The 23,910-nt window shown below is 42.9% G+C and overlaps 1 protein-coding gene across 1 annotated transcript in view; it reads left to right on the top strand.

Moving 5' to 3' along the window:
- Positions 1-3,620: 3,620 nt before the first annotated feature.
- The window catches only part of COLGALT2 (collagen beta(1-O)galactosyltransferase 2), a 106,389-nt gene continuing 86,099 nt past the window's right edge, over positions 3,621-23,910 (top strand). The window contains exon 1 of the mRNA XM_027613716.2: positions 3,621-3,927. Within this exon, the coding sequence (XP_027469517.1) occupies positions 3,665-3,927 (263 nt within the window). The 5' untranslated portion in view covers positions 3,621-3,664. The remainder of the gene's footprint in view (positions 3,928-23,910) is intronic.

The following is a 23,910-nucleotide window of genomic DNA, read 5'->3' as shown; positions in this document are numbered from 1 at the left end:
ATTTCCTTCACATCTAAAACCAGAAGTGGAAACAATGGATCATATGATCTACTTTTAATTTTTTGAGAAATCTCCATATTGTTTTCCATAATGGCTATCTCAATTTACATTCCCACCAACAGTGTACAAAGTGTTTCCTTTTCTCCACATTGTTGACAGCATTTGTTACCTATTATCTTTTTGATTATAGTCCTTCAAATAGGTGTGAGGTGATATGTCATTGTGGTTTTGATTTGTATTTCCCTGATGATGCTGAGCACCTTTTCATGTACCTGTTGGCCATTTGTATATCTTCTTTGGGAAAATGTCTATTCAGGTCTTTGCCCATTTAAAAATAGGATTATTTGTGTACTATTGAGTTGCATGAGTTCCTTGTGTATTTTGGATATTAACCCCCTTATCAGATATATGGTTTGGAAATATTTTCTCTATTCCACAGGTTGTCTTTCATCTTGTTGATCATTTCTTTTGCAGTATAGAGGCATTTTAATTTAAGGTACTCCCACTCGTTTATTTTTCCTTTTGTTGCCTGTGCCTTTGGTATCATACTGAAAAAAATCATTATCAAGACCAATGTCAAGGAGCTTTCTCCTGCATTTTCTTGTAGGAATTATATAGTTCCAGATCTTACATTTAAGTCTTCACTTGTTTCATGTTAATTTTTCAAGTGGTGTAAGGGTCCAGTTTTATTCTTTTGTGTGCAAATATCTAGTTTTCCCAATACCATTTATTGAAGAGGTGATCTTTTTCCATTGAGCATTCATGGCTCCTTTGTCAAATACTAGTTGAATATACATGGATTTATTTCTGGGCTCTCAATTCTGTTCTATTGGTCTCTGTGTCTTTTACGCCAGTAGCTTACCCTTTTAACTATTATAGCTTTGTAATATAGTTTGAAACTAGGAAGTGTGATGCCTCCATCTTTGTTCTTTCTCAAGATTATTTTGGTTATTCAGGGTCTTTTGTTGTTCCATATGAATTTTAGGATTTTTTTTCTTTTTCTCTAAAATTGTCACTGAAATCTTGATAGGAACAGCATGGAATCTATAGATGGTTTTGATTAGTATGGACATTTTAACAATATTAAAGTCATCCAATCCATGAACATGGGATATATTTCCATTTATTTTTGTCATCTTCAATTTCTTTCATCAATAGTTTTCAATGTACAGATCTTTCACTTCATTAAATTTATTCCCAGACATTTTATTGTTTTTGATGTCACTGAAGATTGGATTATTTTATTTTTTTCAGGTAGTTTGTTGTTAGTGTATATAAAGGCGACTTATTTTTGCATATTGATTTTGTATCTTGTAATTTTACTGAATTCATTAGTTAGCTCAATGAGTAATAGAGTTTTGCAAAGTTTGTGTAATCTGTTGTGGAATCTACTTCTGCACCAAGCTTTGTCTGCAGACTAATTAAATCTACACTACATTTCACATATATAAACTACTGTTTCCATATTTTATATCTGTTCTTATGATTAGTAAAATACACATTCTGTGAATGTGTATTCACAGAATGTGTATTTTACAAATCTGCCACAATCAGGGAAAATCTCATTTTCTTTGCCATGCCATAACTAATTAACAGGTTCTTTTTGTAATCAGCAAGGTTTCAGAAAACTTTGTGATCAGCAAGCTCAGAAAACTGAATACACCCAGCAGTACTAAGCTCCAGGAATGCCAGCAACTGTCCATCAATCCCATCTCACTCCAGGGAAGGGGCACTGTCCAAAAGTCCCTGTGGCCTATATGCAGGATAGCAATAGCAGTTTCCAAAGAAGGATGGAGGAGAAGGAAATGTGTGTAGGCCACTGGATATAAAAGTTTAAATGTCAGAGAAGAGGTTAGAGCAGGAGACATAGATTTGGAAGATGCAATTATGCTGAGAGACCATATGGTGCTAGAAGAGTAGCACATTGTGAAGGGGCACCCAGTGAAGGGGCGCAAACACAAGTAGAAACAGGTCCAGGAAGGTGAGAACCGAAGAGAGGTCACTGAATCTTCCAACGCTGAGGTCATCTGTGGCTTTGCCCGAACAGCCTCTGTGAAGAAGTAGAAGTGGGAGATGAAGAAGTGGATAAAGCTTTTTGAAGGAGCTTGGCCAAGACAGAGGGGATTGCTAGAAGGAGATACAGGATTAAAACAACATTTTTTTTTTTTTATTCAAGGATAGGAGAGGACTAAGTTTTTAGCTTGACGGGAGGAGCTGGTGGAGAGGGACCAGTTGTAGATTTGGTAGAGAGTAGAGATAAATGATGGAGCAAAGCAAAGTCATGGACGAGAATGGAGAGGATGGGGATGTTAGGAATAGGTGCCTGCAGGTAAGGAGGGCACTGGTAGGGATATTAGAGACAAGGCTGTTGAGGGAGTTCAGTAAAGGAGGTGATATTCTTCTGAGGAGGTGAGGGGGTGGGAGGAGAGTAAGGAAGCCTTCTAATAGTTGCAGAGAAGGAGGGACACAAGAAGTAAAAATCTGTGGGACAGGGCTGAGGGCGAACTGGGGTTGAAGGTCATGAATGTGCAGTGGTACCAACCCATCCTGTATATAGAGAGATCAAAGGCTACACAACCCCACAAAGAAGGAACTCCAGATTTCATTCCTAGCTTTCCTGTGTTATGTTCAAGAGTAAAGATCCTGTGGCAGCGTATCCTAGCAATTTCATTTTATGTGCTAATTGTGTTCTTCTTTCAGCACTTCTTCTCTTCTTCCTTATCTCTTTCTCTCTCTCCTACTCCAACACCTATGAATTTTCCCTGTATTTGGGTTACTCTTTGTTAGTTTGGGTCATTAAGGAAAAATAAAACCATTTAGATGAAACCTGTCTTTTATGACATCCTGTCAGGAAGCTCAGGACCTTAGGGGGGAAAGGGAGAGGAGTAGGGCTTCAGAACAATGTCCCATCAGGGGCTTCCCCTTAATTGCAAGGGTTCTGTCTATCTCTCAAATTCTCCAAGTCTCCAAGCTTGGTGTAATGGGGGTCTACTCAGTCAAGGATGAACTTCAAGAGAAACTGAGTGTATAGGCAAATGCAAACACTCTGCCTTTGTGGAAGTTTAAAAAAAATGTTTACCGTGGTAATGGACAGCTGGGTGACTTTCCATTTTAGAACTCTACCCGTCTAGTCAATAGGTGCGTTATGCAAAACTGGATACATTGCATCACTGTGAAGGACTTCAGACTGCGGTTTGCAAAAGCAGAATAAATTTTCTCGGAGTTGCACCGTTATGTACACACACACACACACACACACACACACACACTCACACGCCCATTGGCAGCGACGGCCACACCTCACGGCTCCGGGGGGAAGCCACAGACCTCAGCTGTACGAGCTGAGCCTGGACTAGAGGAACTTTCCGCGGGACTCAGGACGCACAGCCTTCTCCCCCCCGCCCCCAACATACACACACACGCGGCTGTCGGCGAGCGGGAGCTCCAGGCGAGCGCGGCGGCGGCAGGTCCTCGGGGCGCCCCCGCGTCAGGGCCTGGGCAGTGCGGCGGCCGCGGCGGCGGCGGGAGGCTCCCGGGCCGCAGGGCCCGGTGCCAGTGTGCGCGCGCCAGCCGGCCCCGGCAGCCGCGTCCCCCGTCCGGCCCTCGCAGCCCGCCTCTGCGCCCTCGGGCCGCCAGTCTCCCGCCGCGCGCCGCGGCCCCGAACATGGCTGCGCGCCGCGCAGCCACCCTTGCCTGCTCGCTGCTGCTCCTGTCCGCCGCTCTGCTCCGCGGCGGCTGCCGGGCGCGCTTTGCCGCGGAGCCCGACTCGGAGCACGACGAAGAGGAGCCGGAGGTTTTCCCCGAGTCGCCGGTTCAGAGACCCACGGTGCTAGTGGCCATCCTCGCCCGCAACGCTGCGCACGCGCTGCCTCACTTCCTCGGCTGCCTGGAGCGGCTGGACTACCCTAAAAGCAGGATGGCCATCTGGTGAGCGCGCGAAGCTGCGGCCGCCGGGCCCCGGAGCGTGGGGCACGCGCCGAGCGCGGTGCGCACACCTCCGGCCGCCCGCGCCGCTCCGGGGCGGATGAGATCCCGAGGTCGTGTTGGGGAAGGACGCGTGGGGCTGGGTGCGCCTGCGGTGCCAATGGGGATGGCCAGCCCGCCCCGAGCTCCGGGGTGTGCGTGGGGATGTGGATCGGGGTGGCCTTGTCCCTTTCCCCGATAGGGGCTTGTGGGCACCCCGCAAGAGGGCTAGCGGCGCCCCTTTCCAACTCGCGAGGTTTCCTTTTTCCCGCCTCGTACCCCTAGCCCTGGGGAGAGGGAATAGGGGTGCCCATCGCCGCCTAGTCGTCCAGACGCGGCGGGAAGCCTCATTGTGGCCGGCAAGGGGGCTCCGGAGTGGCTAGGCGGCGTGGCTTCCCGGTGTCCAGCTCCTGCTCTCTCACCTCGGAGGCTAGAACAGTGGCTCCTGGTTCACCCGAGGACGGTGGGGTGGGAGCTCGGGGGTGGAGAGGGGATATGGACTCAGAGTTTGAGGTTAGGTGGGGCCCACGGTGTCTTCCCAACCGCGCCGCCACGGTGGGCCTGTTGCCTCCGCCTGCTCCGGGCTGTCCGCGCCTGTGCATCCTCCTGGGGCTCATTCCTCGCCGCAGCTGCAAACCACGCGGGGTGCCCTGGGGGGTACTGTGTCCTGGGCACGGAGCTGCCTTGGAGAAGGCAGACAGTTTTGTTGCCCCGGGATGGAGCCCCGCGCCTGGGACTGTGTTTGTTGCGGGGAGGGCTAGGACATCAGTGCGAGTGGCTGCCCGCACCAACTTTTAGAACTCGGTCTAGTCTCGCACCTTTTAGAAACGCGGGCATCAGAGGGCGAGACGTTGGTAGTCAGGGGAGCCCCGCTAAAAGGCCTGAGGAGGAGGAGGAGGTGGACGCTGGCCTCGGGAGACAGGCAGCCGGGAACGTGGACAAGAAGACTCTGGTCCTCCGAGGAAGACAGAGCCCAGGTCAGTCCGGAGCAGTTTCTATCTTGCGTTGATAAAGGGAGCCATCCTCAGACAAGACACATCCTTAAAGCTGCGGCTGGGCAGAAAGAGAGAAGGGAGGATAAAGCAGTAGCTGGAATTGGCAGCCTGACGGTAGCTGGTGGGAGAGGTGCGGAGGTGAGAAAGCAAACAGGAGATACAGTGCAGCGCTGTGCTATACACTGCTTTACTATTACCCTGTTATACGTGCCGGCTGCCACGGAGAAGGGCACGGCGTGTGCAAAGGGAGAACGGGTGCAGCCAGGTTTTAAACCAGAAGGAAGAAGGATTTTTTTTTAACCACTTCAATACCAAAGAAGATTTCACAAATGTCAGTTCTTAGATGCTTTCTTCAAGAGAGATGTTTTACAACATGGTCTTGGTCTTTATGCACTGTTTGGTTTTAAAGAACATTGTTTGGTTTTAATTTACTATAGGAAATTAGTGAAGGCTGAAGCAGGTAGGAGGGGCACAGGTTTTGCTACCTAACGTATAGGTATATATATATATAACTCTTCTAGCATGGGGTGAACTTTTAAAAGGGATACGAGGATCCCTATTTTACAAATGAAGCAACTGCGACTTCCATCAGTTCAATAACTCCCTTAAAGTCACAGAATTAATAAATGGTAAAACTGGAATTGGAACTCAAGTTTGTCCCTAAAGTCTACCCCACAAAAATAGTGGTGGCAACATGATATAAACAAAATTTATATAAACCTACAGGCTACAAATTAGGAGGCAAGTGGTTTGTCACTAGCTTGATATGTGGCTTTGGGCCAGTTGCTTGGGGTCCATAGACATCAGTTTCCTCATCAGTAAAATGAAGGAATTGGAAGAAATGATTTCCAAAATTCTTTCCAGGTCTTAAATTCCATGGATTCTGTGATATCAAAATGAAGCAGCAATGATTGTGCATCCTAAGTCCTCTGGATGTTCCATATTTTGTGGATGTTGATGTTCTTTTCAGATGGCTAGTATTCCAATGCTTCACTGAGTTTTGGGATCTATTTTCCCTTAACCTTGTTAATAGTCCATGTAACTGTACCTTGTCTCTTATGGCCAGTGTTGCAAAGTTAAGGAAAAAACCCAAAGTTTGAATAAGCCTTGGGCAACCACTGCATTAGCCACTAAAGACTCTTCTTTGAATTCTGGTTTAGAAATCTTATATCATTTATTAGGTAATAATAAACAAAAGGGCAGTTTCAAAATGGTCCTCTACAGCTCTCAAAGTACTTTCATTAACTATGTCATCTCATTTGATCCTTACTACCATTCTGTAAATAAATAAACTTATTTCCATTTTATAGAAGAAGACATTGTATCTAAAGTAACTGACTTAAAGGCACCTGGGTGGCTCAGTCGTTAAGTGTCTGCCTTCGGCTCAGGTCATGATCCCAGGGTCCTGGGATCGAGCCCCGCACTGGGCTTCCTCCTCAGCCGGAAGCTTGCTTCTCCCGCTCCCACTCCCCCTGCTTGCGTTCCCTCTCCCCCTTGTCTCTCTCTGTCAAACAAATAAATAAAATCTTTAAAAAAATAAAGTAACTGACTTAAGATTACACTTATTTATCAATTTCACAAATACTTAATAATAAGAGCCCACAGTTATTCTAAGCACTTTACATTCACTATCAGGTATGTATTGTGATCATACCCTTTTACAGATGAGAAAACTGAGGTACAGAGAGGTTCTGCAAGCACACACTCCTAATGACCAGCTTTTGTGAGATCGAGGCACTATGCCAGGTTCCAGCTGAAATAAAGTTGAGTAAGGTGTGGCTTTTCACAGACAAATATAGCTCCTTTTACTGGGCAGTGTAAGGTGATCTGAATGGCATGTATAGGGTTTAGGGGAGTGACAAAGGACTTCTAGATCAGATTGCATGGTCTTGGAAGCCTCCTTGAGGAGAGTTGACACTTAGTTGGAACCCAGTTATGCAAGACAAATAGGAATCTACTAAAACCTGGGAAGTAAGGAGGGTTCCAGGAAGAGGGAACAGTGAGGGAGGAAAAAAAGACACTGGGACATTAACCACAGTTTCCTGTCAGGACAATAAAGCAGGTGGCAGGTTTATTGAGTGCAAATCTCCAAACTCATTGCATTGTACCACCGAAGTTGCTAACTTTGAGACTGGCGCTAGGCGAGTATTTGGCTGTGAAGGTTATGGGATATTACCCACCAGGAGGAAGCGGTAACTCAATTTAGGATGCTACAAGGAGCTTCTGCCAACTACTTCCTTTTAGTCTCACAGTTGAAAGCTCTATTCAACATTCTGAGATGCCAAACTGACTAGTATCCACTCTGCAAAGCCGGCATACACTAATGTCAAAGATGGTCAGTGTCAAAAATGGTGTTAGCTACCCAGAACTTTACACAAAGAACCAGGTGGTATATAGAATCTGGGCTGCTAGCTTCCATTTAATCTTATCTCCCAAGCTCTGTGCACACTCAACTTTCTCATTCATCTACTTACCTTTATCACTGGCTAGTGATAAAGGTATCAGAGGAACATCTGATAAGACTTCTTTCCTGTACGAGTGAGAGGTGTGGTTCATTGAACACATTCAGACTTCCTGTTGCTGTAATTTTTTTTGCCCACTGAAAGTTCTGGACCATATTTGCAGGCAGTACCAATAAATTGTCCCGAAAACTTTGACTGTCAGAGACTGAGTACAGTTATCTCAGTTAGCATTAAGTTTATTTGGATTGGATTGAATTAAGGAAAGTTTATGTTTTAGAGATATTTTGTACTAGGCAAAGAGAAAACATGTCACGTGTACCTGTCTGATCTCAAAACCCCCATCAAGCAAACTGTTTTCCTTCAAATATAATAACAATAATAAGGAACTAATGTTCCTCGTGTTCTAATTAAAACCTGCACTGAGTTGATGGGAATCACTGCTGTGCCGAGATGAAGAGAACTGTTTGGCATGTGGCGTGTGGCATATGCACTGCAGTGGGTGCACTTTACTTCAATGGAGCCATGAACGGTGGCCTTAGCGACGGAGGGAAGGCTGACCTCACCCCCCTTCCCAAACCTATGATTAAGGGGAGGAGTGCCAAGTTGCCATGATAATGAAAAATGGAGCAGGACACAAGGAAAAACATTTGACCCAAAAGACGCATTCAGTTTGTCTCGTGGAGCCTGTGGGAAGACAGTGGGGACTCAGAGTCTGTGCCATCATAAGGCAGTAACTGCCATGTAATTACACAAAGATTTGGGCATTACATTTGGGAGGTTTGAAAAGTAGCATACTACACTGGAAACCATTGTATGGCTTTCTAAATCAGGAGATGGTTTTCTGTTGACATCGACATTAACATTGGTGGGCTTCTGCTTGTTCTGGGGTGTCGATCCCCATATTTTGCACACTACTTCATCGCTGCAGTGTTTGGGGGATTACCTTGGATTATTCTCCACTTCTTGATGCTCAACAAGTCGCATTTTGGTGAATGATTAACTAGACACACTAATATAAGTGTGTTTGTAAAATGTTTCAAACTACTACTAGTGATAGTTTTCAGCACCAGCAAGAACAGTGTTACATTTTATCATTACAGTCTTGACATTCAATGCTTATGTTATCCCTATGGGTAGAAGTTTCAGCTCCTTGGCGAAAAACTAGATGATACTTTGGTTCCCTTCTCTCCATTAGTCTGTTTTCATCACTTTTCCACCTTCTTTTTCTTATTTTTTTTCCCCAGCCTGGTGGTTTAGTAGTACCGGGGAGGGGAGTATCCAAGCTTATAGTCAGGTATGCTAAGGTTTGAATATCCTGTGTGATTGTGGGCACATCAGTGAACCTCTAACCAAGCCTACCTTCTTCATCTGGAAATAACCAATTACAACAGCTACCTCCAAGATTTTTTTTTAACAAGTTTTTAAACAAGTGAAATAATGTATGGACTATGTCTTTCACGTAAATGTTAATAAATAGACAATAGTTGCTATTTCCTATCCATCTTTTCCTTTTGGCCCCATCTCCTTCACCTTTCTCTTTCTAAATGAAGATTTTCAAAACAATATATTCGCAAGGCACTCTCTCTTCCTTCCAACAAAACAAATTATTAGCAGAATGAAAACTAACATTCATTTACTAATGAAAACTAAACACTTTGATAAGATAACTAATTTAACCCTGACAACAACCCTGGGCAAGAGATGCTATGACTCTCCTCACTTTACACAGAAGGAAACTGAGGCACAAGGAATTTCAATAACTTGCCTAAGGTCACAAGGCTAGTGCATGGTGGAGCAAGGATGTGACCCAAGCAGCTAATGTCCCAGACTGAGTACAGATGGTCTGTTTAAGATCAAGAAAGGACCAATTAGTTCTAGTTTTTGCTTCTGTCAGTTGACCCAACTTAGGAAGATAAGAGTGCCAGTGTTTCTTCCAAACAAGAATGGCCCCTTCTGCTTGAATGACACAAGGGACTCAGTGGTTCCCTTCCGCTGTCTTGATAATTTCATCACTTAGCTTAGCCACTTTGTAGTTACCGAACTCGGCTTTATGTTGGTGGATTTCATAGGTACAGAGTGAGACTAAATATACGAATTGTACATAAATACAGATCACTTGCTATGATCACAGCTACATAGCAAAAGAAAGAAATTTATCCAGTGTTGTTGGTAGCAAATGAATAAGGCAGCACTATTCATAGGCACGATGGCTGCAGCATCTTGGGTTCGTACTGGTAAAACAGGTTCAGTTTTTTAGCCTTTTTAATTAGTGGTCTTAGACTTAGTTGACCTTTAAACTCAACCTTCTTCCAAATGGTTGGAGAAAACTATCATCTTCCCACCCTCCAATTTCAAAACATGATTGGGCCTCAGGATTATGTATTTCCTTTGAGTAAAAACTGAAATGACTGATAAGAGGATGCCTAAATTCCCCTGGTTCTATTTTATTAATTGATGTCCATGGATGGGGAAACCAAAATATAGGGCAATTAAAGGATTTTCCCCTAGCATATTATACAGTGAATAAGTCGTGGGATGAGATAACAGATTTCTAGATTTTAAACCCAGGGTGGCTGTTTAATGTTGATTTTTTTTTTTTAGATTTTATTTATTTATTTATTTATTTATTTATTTATTTATTTAGCACAAGTTGGGGGAGTGGCAGAGGGAGAGGAAAGAGAATTTCAAGGAGACTCCACGTTGAGCATGGCGCCCGACGCGGGACTCAATCTCACGACCCTGAGATCATGACCTGAGCCGAAATCAAGAGTCGGGTGCTTAACCGACTGAGCCGTGCAGGCGCCTCTTGATTACTTTATGACAAATATAACTCAGGGTTTAAGGCACATGCCAGTTATTCTAATCAGGGTTTGGTTTTTACAGGTTTGTCTTCAGCGACTTTCTCTAGGTGATTCTACCCCTGAGCTTCTTTGTGGCTCCAGGTACATAAGCAGGCTTCTTGTGGCCCTCTCCCTTGACTGTCTCTGGTGGTCGTAGGAATGAACAATGGAAGCTTTGTAACCAGGGAGGCTGCTGGTTGTGCCTGGGCCCCTTTTCCAACACTTAAGGGTACACATGGGTCGTATCACTGTGTGGAACTGTCTTCAAGTCTTTGGCACAGTATAGTAGAACCATTATAAGGCTTACATAGGGACAATAGTAGGACTATTCTAAGGCTTGTTTCTGCACATTTCTTTAAATAATTTAACAACAGAGTATACAGTTGAGATAATGTCTGAAAAAAATTGATTAGGGGCACCTGGGTGGTGCAGTCAGTTAAGTATCTGACTCTTGGATTTGGCTCAGGTCATGATCTCAGGGTCATGGGATCGAGCCCTGAGTGGGGCTCTGTGATCAACGTGGAGTCTGCTTAAGACTCTCTTTCTCCCTCTCCTTCAGCCCCTCCCTCCTCAAATAAATAATCTTTAAAAAAAATTGATTAGCCTATAATATGGTTGTTTGTCCTGTTCCCCAGTTACAATATTCTGAAGACGGTTCACTATATGTGTTTAAATCATAGCTATTATTCATCAGGAATTACAACATGTGTCTACTGTATATGTCTTGACTTCTTATTCTCAAAGGAGTAACTTGTTCATTTAACTACACTTACAGTGTGAACATATCAAAAATTGCTGATTTAAAAAATTCTGAAATCCCTTAGGGGCCTTGTAGATTTATTTAATAGTGATTTAATTATTTTAAGAACTTTCCTGATGTTTTTCTCTTTTCAACTGAAACAATAATATCCTCCTATAATAAAGATTCAAACAGGATGACTAGAAACATGATAAAAAGTAAATCTCCCGTCTACTCTATGCCACCTGCCAGAGACAACCAATGTTAACAGTTTCTTGTACATTCTTCTAGAAACTTTCTGTGCATGTACATATATTCTTTTAATGTCAACCCAAATAGGAGTGTTTTATATATCCTGTTCTGCATAAGTTTTAAAATCTCTGTTTCTAATCCCAGCTTTTTAAAACTCTGCCAGCCCACCTATACTCATGCCCTGGGTGGCTCAGTAAAAACCAGTTTAACACAACACCCATTTCAGGTAGTTACTCTGAACACTTCCTTAATTACACTCATCCTATTCTCTTCTCCTTGTGTCTCTGACCCCAGAAAATCTGGCCCTGAGCCCATTTAAAAACAAAACAACACTTTTTAAATGAAGTATAATATGCATCCCAAAAGTGCTTATATCATAAATGTATAACTGGATAACTTTTCGCAAACTGAACAAAACTGTGTAATCAGCACCTGCCTCTCCAGGCCTACATTTGTACACAACAGTGATTGTTGGGGCCGCGTAGCCACTGTCCCTTGGCCTTTGTCCAGCAGTCACGTCCCCATCAGGCCCATCCTTTGTGCAGTTATGATTACCCCTCCACTGTCCGGCTGTTTGACGTGGCTTGCCTGGCCCTTGTAGAAATTTGGGTGGTGACCCTTGCTCAGATGCTTCAGGAGCCCTAAGACTCAAGCTTTCTAGAATGAGCAGGCCCGGCAAGCTGCCAGTGAATGACCTAGTGGTAAAAGATCATATTACTTTCCCCTCAGCTCTCCATTCTGCTGGTGGAAAAGCTGTGTGTTAATGTTCATAAAAGTAAAAAAGAATCCCATTATAGGTAATAATTGAAAAGCCACGTGGAATATAAATAGAGTGGCTGTAATTAATTCACTGGAACATGCTGCCGTTCAGATCCTTGAAAATGCAGCGTTTGTGGTTGGTGGCATTAGCCAAGTCTCTTGCATGAATTAAACCTTAGGTCTGTCTGGAGGGCATTTCTTTTCCTCTCTAGGAGCACCATACAGTAATCTTTTCAGACTTAGACTTCCAATAATAACTTCATGACATCCTGCCAGGGCTGAACTTAGGACTTCCTAACACATCTCATTTAATTGAGGCAACAATTGTTATTATTTTAGTTGTTTGTCAAATTCATCAAGCTGAGGACTGTCCCTGACTTGTTGGTTTAGCCGGTGGGATTTCTTCCTCTGCAAACGTAATAAAAAATAACCCCTTCCACCCCTCAGCATTTCTGATTAATGTTTCAAGACCCCTTAGAAGATGTGCATTTTGGAAATACAAATAACAATGTAAGTAATGATCCTGGACTGCATATGCCCTAGGAATATGGCAGAAGGCTGAGTGTGGGGTTGGGTCTGCTGTTAAAGCATTCTCATGAGTACCTGCTTTAAGTGATAAATTGGCTGCATTGGAAGAATTCTTTACCCTCTAGGTTGAAGTACTTAAATGTCTATTGAAGGACTTGTCAGGCTTATCGGTGGCAACTTTCACCACTTTGGTTGTTGCCATGGTCTCAATGTTTGTGCCCCTCCCCCCTGTCCTGCCTCAAAATTCATGTGTTGAAATCCTAACCCCCAAAGATGATGGTATTAGGAAGTGGGGCCTATGGGAGGTGCATAAGTCATATGGGTGGAGCTCTCATGAATAGGATTAGTGCCCTTGGAATAAGGGGCTCCAGAGAGATTCCTTACCCTTCTACCATGTGAGGACACAGAGAGAAGACTGCATCCTGAAAGAGGGTCTTTGCCAGAACCTGACCATGCTGGTATCCTGATCTTGGACTTGTAGCTCCCAGAGCAGTGAAAAACCTGTTGTTTATAAGCCACCCAGTCTGTGGTATGTTCTTATAGCAGCTTAAGTCTGTTAGAACAGACAAAGACAGCAGTTAAGCCCAAGAAAACCAAGACAGGTAGCTAAAAGTGCCTACATTTGAGACAACAGGGAAGTAGCACTCTTTTTTTCCATTCCCCATTCTTTCTCAAAGAGTGATCGTATATATTTTGGAGGTGGGGAGGGGAGTGGGCTATAGCAAGCTTCCTATTCTCGTAGGACTAGAGATGATTCTGAGACGGGGGATATAATGAAGGTACATTGATCGGCATTTTCCCTAAAAAGTCATGTTAAGTGAGAAACTGCTGCATTTCAGGGTCTTAGGAAAGGCAAAATTTTCTGGAGACTAAGACTGGAACTTAAATTCCTGGGATATCTGTGAGAAATGTGGACATCTGGGGCTGTGGCGTTTCCAACACAGAGTCCCTTGCTGGACCACTGGACTGCTTTTTAGTTTCTTGGTTTCCAGCCAGCCCCATAATCTGTTCAAGCTCCACACACCACAGTGATTATGGTTGAGACCCGCCAAGATAGTGGAAAGTTACTGCCAAGTGGAATCAGGATTTTTCATGTCATCACCACACCATTGAACAGTAAGCTTAATGCAGCCCCCACATTACTGCATTCCCTCAGCTGGAAGCATGGGGTAAGGGAGGGGGCGCTGGGAGAGCATTCAGACAGTCAGACCGTGTCTGGGGTTTCAGATGGATTCTGTGGAGTTGGCATGGAAGGCTTGAAACAGTCAGCACACTAAAATATTTTAGAAAATTATAAATCTTTTTGCCTTTTCTGTCTTCCTAGACTTTAAGATGAATTGGGCACATTGATTTCCATCCTAGAAATTTTTTCTTTATTGAGATAAACTATGAATTTGTAAAGCAATGGACTAAAAATTATTATGCACATTCTTTTATTTATTTGGCCATCACCGATTGTCTATGTGGATGAATCCAGGCGATCAGGTTGAAATTAGTAGTTGAGGTGGCCTAAAAGTGACTCACCTCCATTGGTCAAGTTCATTGGCCATAGGTGGACATGGCCCTCATCACTGTCCTGTGGACCTTTTGGTTTAAGGCTGCTGGGCTTCAACTAGTGGTTCCTAAATACTAACTAGTTCAGGGCCACAACACCTAGGACATTTATTAGTTACATGGACTTCTCGGCTCCTTTTCAACCGCATTCAATCAGATGGCCTGTGGGAGTGGCCTGGGAATTTGTATCTTAAACATGTATATGAATGATTTGGATGCACCTGTGGATTTAGGAATTACAAGGGCTGAACTCCCAGAAGACCCTGGGAGGAGTGGAGGCACTCTCAGGAAAGGTCTGAAGGCTGTGTATCCATCTAAGGTACAGGCCATAGGATTTTCAGAACTCGGAAAGTTGGCGTACTGTGGGCTCTTCAAAACTCGGGATCCAGATGCTTAAGCAATCAAGGAATGCCAAAGGGTTTTCTTATTAAGAGAAGTAGTAAGGTACAGGATTACAAGGGATAGGCTCTGCCAGGCATGCATCCTTTGTGTTTTTTATTGAGTCAAGTGCATGTGCTCTCCATCCTTCCAACAGTGGCTATTTTTAAACAAGTTATGTTTTGTTTTGTGTTTTAAAGGCGGTGCGCCACGCTGCCCACTCTATGGAGTGCCTTGCACTGGGGCTCAGTATAAAATGACACTCCTTCAAACCCTTCTCTTTGTTCAGTGTATTTCACATCTTGAGCTCATCAAGCATTTAGTTTCATAGAAGAAAAGACATCCAGTGATGAACATCTCTTAATAGAGTGGAGGGAAATCAAATCAGTGCGTTTCTTTTAAATAAAAAGTGGTCATTTGAACCACTTCAGTCCTCATATTCCAAAGGCTTGGTTCCTTTGTTGTTTGTAATTAGTTTTCTTACCTTTGATTTTCTCTTTGGCATGTCATGAAAACCTCCTCCCTTCATTTGTGAAAAATATAAACAATCTATTAAATTAGCCTAGCTTCTAGTAGTTGGCAGTTCGGCTTTAATTATATGATATTATAAAGTCCCTAAGCCCCAGGTCTTCACTACTTATGAAATAAAAATCTAACTTTTTGGGAATTCACACCGTTCTAGTCTGCTGTACAAAGGATTGTTCTGAGTTGGTTGCTGCTACGCCAAGTTATGTTCTAACTTGGTAGAGTTGCGTTTCCTCAAGTGCATGTGCAGGCAGCCTTCTCTGGGATAGATCACAACTCAGTTGCTAAATGTCCCGCTGTTCCACATCCTAATTTTACTGTGTTCTTTTGGTGACAGGTCTGTGAAATATTCCATAGCAAAAGTTCTCAAATTATGCATCCATTTTTCTCTTTTAGTCCTTTTTCTTCCCAAGGATGTGAGCTGTGTTCTACCGTTTAGTGCCTCCCACCGAGAAATAACAGTTATCTGGGGAGGAAGGTGTGGCCTGGTGTACCTGGGTGTCTCCAGGACAGTTGCCCCTAGCCAAGAGCAGCCGCGTCCATTTTTCCCCACGGTGTGCAAATATCATCCTTTCGTTCTTTTTGTTGTCTCGTGAAAGGGCTGGAGGCATTGCCTATGCTGTATCATTTTGTACAAGCTCTTTATTCTCTCTGGGCCTCAGTTTCCTCTCCTATAACAAAAGAGGAACATGCTAGAGTTGAGCTTCTCAAATGTGGCTGCTTATTCGAATCATTTGATGAGGTTTGGAAAGACACTGATGCCGGCCTCCCCTCCCCCAGACCATTCAAGTCTGAATTTCTGGGGTAGGATCAGGGCAAGTGACATATTTAAAAACTTCCCAAGGGGCACAACTGTGCTCAGCCTTGAGAACTTTGGATGAGATGTTCTCTGGAGTGCCTGCCCGATCTGACAGTAGTATGCCCTTCATGGGGGTGACCATATCCGGAGAACATTCATGAATTGTAACGCTGCACAACTGGTGTTTCCTGGACCCTCTGCCTAAGCTCAGATCTTTTTGGAGTGGCCTAAAAAGAAAAAATCTCCATCTTCTCAGAAGCTCATTGTACTTCACCCTATTGTATAGTGTGCCCAAAGGTGTTCACTGAGAATGTGGTCTCTGGCAGAAGACGGGTACAGGGATGACAGAATTGCCAAGGGATAGCGACAAGAGGGCTGGCTTTGCAGGGGCACGTACCGGAGCTTCTCACGAAGGGACTGCATGCACCAGGTGCAGAGACAGCCGCAGCGCAGGGCTTCCTGCCCGTGGTGTACAGATGCTGCCCCTTGGCTAAGGAAGCTGCATATATCAAGGCTTCTAAGCACATCTTGCCAAGCTCCGGCCACTCAGGATTCCTTCCCGCAGTATGTGTTTTGGTGTGTTGCCCGGCCTTGCTTTTTAGGCGTTCTGTTTCATACTGGTGCAGAGCTTCTAATCATCTCTGGGTATTAAATTTCTGATGCTACTTTTAATGGCTTTGGATTTTCGCTTCTTTTGTTTCTCGATTTGCATAAACAGTGCCGCCTTTGTTCTGTGATCTTGACTCAGCTTCAAAGCCTCGTCTGGGCACCAAAGACACACTGGATCCTCATTTCTTAGGCATTAGATTGCAGCAGCGCCAGCAGGTGCCTGAAGGTTACAGCCCCACTTCTGGGCCAGTCTTCTGTCTCCCAAAGAAGATTAGATTCTGCCAAGTCCCCTTCGATAATGGTGCTGAATCTTAATAGCTTTTCCTAAGGCCTGTGCCAATCCTGGTGAACTGAAGGAGAAGTGCTGGCATTTGAAGAGGAAAGGACAGGAACTCACCAAGATGGACTGGACTCCCCTTCCCCATGAAAGGCAGGTTATTAAGGGTCCCTCTGGGAAGCATGGAAGCCCAAGCTCACTGGTCAGCCTTAGCTGATGTTGGCATGGTAAAGGCCAACCCTTACTTTCCTGTGCATCTTATCAAAATAAAGACAGTAATTGGACTCTCAGTTATCCGTGATGGGATTATCTATATGTTGGATATACCGAGGCCAGCTTTTGGTAACAGGTCAGTTTGGTACAATCCACCAGCACACCCATGAGCTGCGTCTCTCTCTGTGCTGCCCAAGAGTTGTGTGTTTAGACAACAGAGAGTAATTTGTATCTCAGTTCAGAAAATAAGTTGGAAGGTATTCTGGCACATTCCACACAGGGCATTTCAGTAGCAGTTGTATCTGGCCTCTTAGCTGTTTGCTTTTTTGTGCCCTCTGTGCCCTGCTCTGCCATATTTTCAGATTTTCTTGAATTCTTTGCCTTGCCTTGGTCTCTTCATCTATACAATAAGTGCTGGATAGCTTGATCTTGAAAAGCTTTTCTAGCCACAGCATGCTAGGTATTTGTAGTTCTACCACTGACACCATGTAAAATGAAGTAACTTCCTCTGTTGCCGAGTTATTGGGGATGCCCCTTGGGCCTTCATCTCTTTATTTGTACTTATATTTTACTTATTCAGTAGTTTTGACTTATCCATGTCTCATATCCTTGGTGCACAGACTAATGGTTCATCGCTACATGAAATTATAAAATTAAAAAAAAAATGTTTGCCCTTTGTGATGGCTAATTTTATATGTCAACTTGGCTGGGCCAGAGTGCCTGGATAGGTGGTCAGACATTATTCTGGATGTTTCCAAGAGGCTGTTTTTAGAGATTTATGTCTAAATCAGTGAACTTTGTGTAAAAGTTGCTTTTCAGTTGCCTTCCATAATGTGGGTGGACCTCATCCAATCAGTTGAAGGTATGACTAAAACAAAAGACTGACTATCTCGACCAAGAAGGAATTTTGCTTGCTATTAAACTGACTTTGGCCTTGAACTGCAACATCAGCTCCTCCCTGAATCTCCAGTCTGCTGGCCCACCACACGGACTTTGAACTTGCCAATCTCCACAATTGCCGGGAATTGTGAGCCAGTTCTGTAAAATCTCTCTCTCATATATATATATATATATATATATATATATATATATATATATGAGCATTGACTAATATAACCTCTAATTTGAAAGAAAATACCGTCTCTTTATGAACAACAGCCAAAATAAGGGCTGTGATGAGAAAGAAAGGAACCCAGAAAATTATGTCAGAAGAGATCGTTCCTAACCTGAAACACCGGGAAAATCAGTACCATGGACGCTTGGGGTGGAGTATTTGTGGTACAAGTATCCATATAGCAAATGGTTCATTAAACTTGACTTTCCTCATGCCTGCAAAAATAAGTGTAAGTCTGCCCTAGAAGGTCCCCTGGGTTTTGGAAAAGGCGAAAATGGGAGTTTGCCGTTTGCCGTCGTGATGGGAAACAATATATGTTTATTTTTGCAGAAGCTTCTGGCCAGCCTCCGAATTGTATGTTTTGCTCCGTCTGTCATGTGAGGAAAGTAGCTTGCATGCACAATTTGGACATTGGGAGAACCTACCGGTTGGAGGCCAAGTTTCACCAGGCTACTGGATTATTGCATGGAAGTGTTAGCTCTTCCCCAGGGAGAGGCTTTACCGCACAGTGGTGTCCTTATATGGTAGAGATGCTGAAGATTGGTCTGAATTGATGCCTTGCGAGGCCAGGAACATGAGTGCCCAGAAAAGGCGCCTGTAATGTGAAGCCGGGTGGGGCCGTGTCCTTCCCTGCCGCTGCTAGAGTGTGGGGGCTCCAGAATAAGTGAGGGGAGTGGACACAGGGGAGATGGAATCCCTTGTCTCCTGATTTTGATTTTATGTGCTACGGAAAGATAAAACCAAGAAGGCAACAATTTTTTTTTCCCAAAGAGCCTTCCCATTGGTGATTCTTTGACTTAACATTCTTGGGGTTCAGTCTCTAAAATTGAACTCTTTTTGGAGCTGTAACCAGCAAATAAAAAAGCAAAGCCTTCCACTGGATCAGAATTATCTTAATAAAGCACAGCTCTTTGGCTATTTCTGTCAGCTCTCTCTGATTTTGGCTACTAGCTAGCTGCCTTGGTTCCCTACAATCCAACGCCAGATGTCTTGAGCCTCTGAAGTAGACACGTCTCTCCTAGGATACCTTAGTTAACACTGGGGCTCAGGCCCAGTAGCATAAAATGCCCTAATGAGCTTTTCTTCTGATATAACAGTAAATGTGCTTTTAAGGGACAGAGGGTCAAACAATTTCTGCCCTGAAGTCAAGTGGATTTTGAAGCTTTTCCTCTCCTCTATGTAATAAGGTATCTGAGATTTGGTGGCTTCCACTGACCTGTATATCAGCCATCAAGTTTTAGAAAATAAATTGCACTGACATTCTGTAGCTTTGAACTAGAAAGCAAATAGTTTCCCTAAAAGGAACACTTGATCTTTTGGATGTGCAAGGAGCAGAAGATAAATAAACCATAGTCTGGGTTTCACCTTCTGAAACCATTTCTCTGTAGCAGATTTTTGGAGTTCTCATTCTAATTAAACCACACCGCTTTTACTCCTACTCTTACTCATGTGGTGAATTTCATTCCATTTTCTCTTTTCCAGTTCTTTCCTTTTTATTTTTTCAAAGAGGCATTTTTCTAGGTAGGTTTTTGTTAATTTATTGATGGATTGCTCTTGTTTATTTATGGATAGAGTTGGCAGTACTAGAAACTCAGGTATCTTATAATTAGGAGAAGCTATTCTTCATATCACCCTGTAAAAAAATGATTAGTACTTAACAGAATCCAGACAGGTTTATTCTTGTTTTGAGCAACTTTAAAAAAAATATCGTTTGCCTTCCTTGGCCTTTGATCCCTGAAAAGACCAAGGTTACACATGGCTACAGTCTGTAGTTAATTTCACCCTGGGTGGTAAAATAATACACTATGGTTTCCAGACCCCTGGACAATCAGCTGTTAACCAGTGAGCTCATTTTTGGTAGAAGAATCGCATATGTCATTGTCTCAGAAGAGACATGGGCTGCAGATCCTGTCTGGGGACCTGCTTCCAAAGACTTGTTTGAACTGTTCCCAGCTTAATTTGAACTTGGCCTTCCTTTTGCTTTTATATTTCAAAGAGCTTGAGGGCTGCACATCCACAACTAAATAGACAGTAAAACAAAAACCCAGTAACCTGTTGTGAAACGAAAAGTGAGAGGGACAACAGTTGTTATTTTATGATTCTTTTCATTTAATTCTGTCACTGAGAAGAAATTCATACTTTCTTCAGGCTCCATAGAAAAGTAGAAAACGGTGATTGTGTCTTTAAAAGTATTTTTAAAATTGAAGTCTTATGTAAAAATGAGGTGCATATCCATGAGGTGCATGGATATTTTCTTGCCTTACCTTAAAAGCCTGCTTTTTTTTTAAGATTTTATTTTTTTTGAGAGAGAGAATGAGCAGGAGCGGGGAGGAGGGGCAGAAGGAGAGGGAGAAGCAGAATCCCTGCTGAGCAGGGAGCCCAGCGTGGGACTTGATCCCAGGACCCTGGGATCATGACCTGAGCTGAAGGCAGATGCTTAACCAACTGGGCCACCCAGGCACTCCTAAAGGCCTGTTTTTTTTAATAGTAAACTGTAACCAGCAAGATGGTAACCAAGCTCCATGATGGCCCCAAATGATCCTTGCCTCCTGGTGGTCAACCCTTTAGTAGTCTTCTCCCATGCTAAACCATGTGACCAAAAGTACAGGTGGTAGTGAGTGTTGAGCATTGCCTTTTCTGCCATCATCTCATGGATTGCTTGCTCCATGCCATGAGGACACTGAAAGAGTCCCAAGGAGAAGACTATGGGAGGAGGAGCTAAGGCCCGTAACCAACAGCCAGCACCACCTTGCTGCCATGTGAGTGATCTACCTAGGAAGTGGATCTTCCAGCCCAGTCTGGCTTTCAGATGACATCTAAGTAGGAACTCCTGAGAGACTCCAAGCAAGAATATCATAAACTCCTGACCCACACAGTCTAAGAACACAATGAACATCATTGTCGAAGGTGCTGGGTGTGCAGATAGAGATCCTGCTCCCATGGAGCTTGTGTTGTACTGGGGGACAGTGATGATAAACAAGTACATAAAGAAACAAGATGATTTCAAAAGATAGGTGTTAAGGAGAAAGTAAAACAGGGTAATGGGGTATATGTGAAGACTTGGATAGGAGATATAGGATACTTCATATATAAGGTGGTGAGAAGGGCTTGTGGGGAAGGTGATATTTGAGCCGAGTTCTGAATGATGGGGAGCTACCTTGTCAAGATGGTGGAGAGGAGAGAAAGGGAAACAGTCAGGTTTCTTTCTTTCTTTCTTTCTTTTAAAAAGATTTTATTTATTTGTTGGACAGAGAGAGAGACAGCAAGAGAGGGGACACAAGCAGGGGGAGTGGGAGAGGGAGAAACAGGCTTCCCTAAGAGCAAGGAGCCTGATGTGGGGCTCGATCCCAGGACCCTGGGATCATGACCTGAGCCAAAGGCAGATGCTTAACGACTGAGCCACCCATGTGCCCCACCAGTCAGGTTTCTAAGAAAAGATTTCACTTGTTGAAAGAGAGCCAAGAAGGCTGGTATAGCTAGTCTATTTTGGACAGATGTCCATTTTGCCTTCTGAATGATGCTCCATTCTTCTTTGAGCTTCTTCTTGGGGGAAATATGGTCAGTTTTCAATATCATCAACAAACGTAGAACATGTTTTTATTTTAATTCTTACGGATCCATTTAACTACATAGTTGAAGTGCCACTAGTTAGTAGAAATAAGTATTATTTGTACTACTAGCCTTTGAGTGTTGTCAAAGGTCAGTAAATTAGAATGTCAGCGAATTCCTTACTTTAGCATCCTCTGCATCCTGATTTCACGGTGGAATGTTCTCAAAAGACTTTTTGTCCCCTCTGTTGTCATCAGTGGAAATGCCATCCATTAACAGGATTCAGAGGGCCAGTACTCATAAAAAATTAAAGTGCTTTACTTGAAAATAACAAAATAAAACTAAACAAAACATGCAATTCTTACAATAAATGAGGACATTTTACACAGCCATCCAAAGAGTCTAAAAAACAAGTGAGTGCTGGACATCATCAGATCTGCATTCATCTCTTACAGCGTAGGTTCGGGGTGTTGAAAGGACCTGCTAACATTACATTACTTAGTTTTAGGTGAATTATTTGCTGTACTTTAATTTGTTTTCTTCAGGCATGAAGCAAAAATTTGCAAAAATATGGATCAATGTTCTAGATCTCACTCTCCATCTTTCCACAGAAATCATTTGAACACAGTCCACTTTTGATAGCCCTGGTCCCTTAGTTGACATCATAGTACATCTCATCTTGATTAAAAAGAACATTTCTCAGATTAGCTCTGGGCTAAACAGAGCAATTTGTTTTGGGTTTGCTTCAGTTTACGCTTAATTTCTGAGTTTCAACTGTGGGATGTTAAGTCCTTAACAACTCTTCTGTCAGTTTCAATTGTTGGAGGCTTTGACTTCTTTATCTCGTAAGTGAGGAATGAGATCACCAAACATAAAGAATGTGAATTAAAAACAATCTGCTTTGGTTGAATATTTATTTTCTTTTTAATCTTCTACTTTGTCAATTAATGTAACCGAAAACTTTGTGAGGCCCAAGTACAAAGGGTACTGATGACTGATTTAAAAAGAAAAGCCCCATAAACCAATATTCAAATTATGTTTCCTGCATAAACCCATTAGTTCTGTCCTGGGGAAAAGTCTCAATGAGTAATTATTTCAGACCAGTGAGCTCATAGTTGTCTGCTTGGCAATGCTCAGCTCTGGTTCCTTCATGAAAAATAAGATGACTGCCAGGATTTTTCTGTCTCATACCTGAGCCCTCACAAATGCTGCTTTTCACCCCTCACGATTTAGATTCTTTAGGTCAGTGACATTTTCTCCACCTTCATATGGTGCAACTGAAAAGCGAGTTGATACTGAGAAGCCACAAATCAGAATAGAGAAAAATGACTCATTTATTTTCAAAGGGAGGGGCATATTCGCAGGGACTATAAGAAAGGATCCTAGTCATTCAAATTCAAGTGTTCACATTCAAGATGTTTCAAAAACTAATCTCTAATAAAATAATAATTGTAGTCTGGTTTGCTTTAAGCAGATGTATGTTTCCACAATGATCCCTATTTTTTAAAAGCTTCCCCTACTCCCCTACTTTTGGCATTTTTACTGCTTGCAACTGGCAGAAAATACTTCTTCCTTCTCAATGTATTCTGATCCCTGCTGTCTGGAGCATCTTCCAGAATACTAATTTATGACTTTGAAAGATCACATATTTATTTTTGTAAGGGCCTCCATGTCAAATTTTGCTCTAAAATATCTTAGGTCTTCTCGATTAAATATTTTTGTGTGCGTAATTGCATGTATATTTTAGCAAACATCTACAGTTTTAAGGTATGGCAAAGAATGTGTGTAGTCTGAAAAAGGTTGGTACTATTCCTTGATTTTATTAGCAATAAAAAGATTCCTATGAATGAAATCGTTGTTAAGATTTGTTTTACCTTTTGTTTACTTTGCTTCTGAAGGTATTTTGAAACCTTGATTTCTGGGAATGGAAACTTGATATGCTTCCTAGGGAAGGCAATATAACACACCATTTAGAATAATTAATACTAGAAAAGATATATCCTTCTTCCCCTTATAACACAATAGTGCAACAAATCACCCATCCCCCAGGTCAGACATAGTGAGATGGGAAGGAGGGGTGTTCAGTTTGTATGAGTTAAATCTCTAAAAATATGATTTTTTTTAAATTTATTTTTAAGTAATCTCTACACCCAACGTGGGGCTCGAACTTATAACCCTGAGATCAAGAATCACAGGCTCCACCGACTGAGCCAGCCAGATGCCCCTCAACATATTATTTTTAAAAGTAGTTTCATTGTTTCCAGATATACTTGGTAATTTAGGATAATGCTCTTGCTATCCCTGGAGAATCATTTTTAATTAATATATGACAGTTGTGTCTGCTTAATGTCTTT

The sequence above is a fragment of the Zalophus californianus genome, chromosome 10 (genome assembly GCF_009762305.2).
Source record: "Zalophus californianus isolate mZalCal1 chromosome 10, mZalCal1.pri.v2, whole genome shotgun sequence".
NCBI lineage: Eukaryota > Metazoa > Chordata > Mammalia > Carnivora > Otariidae > Zalophus > Zalophus californianus.
This window is presented reverse-complemented; position numbering and strand designations above follow the sequence as displayed.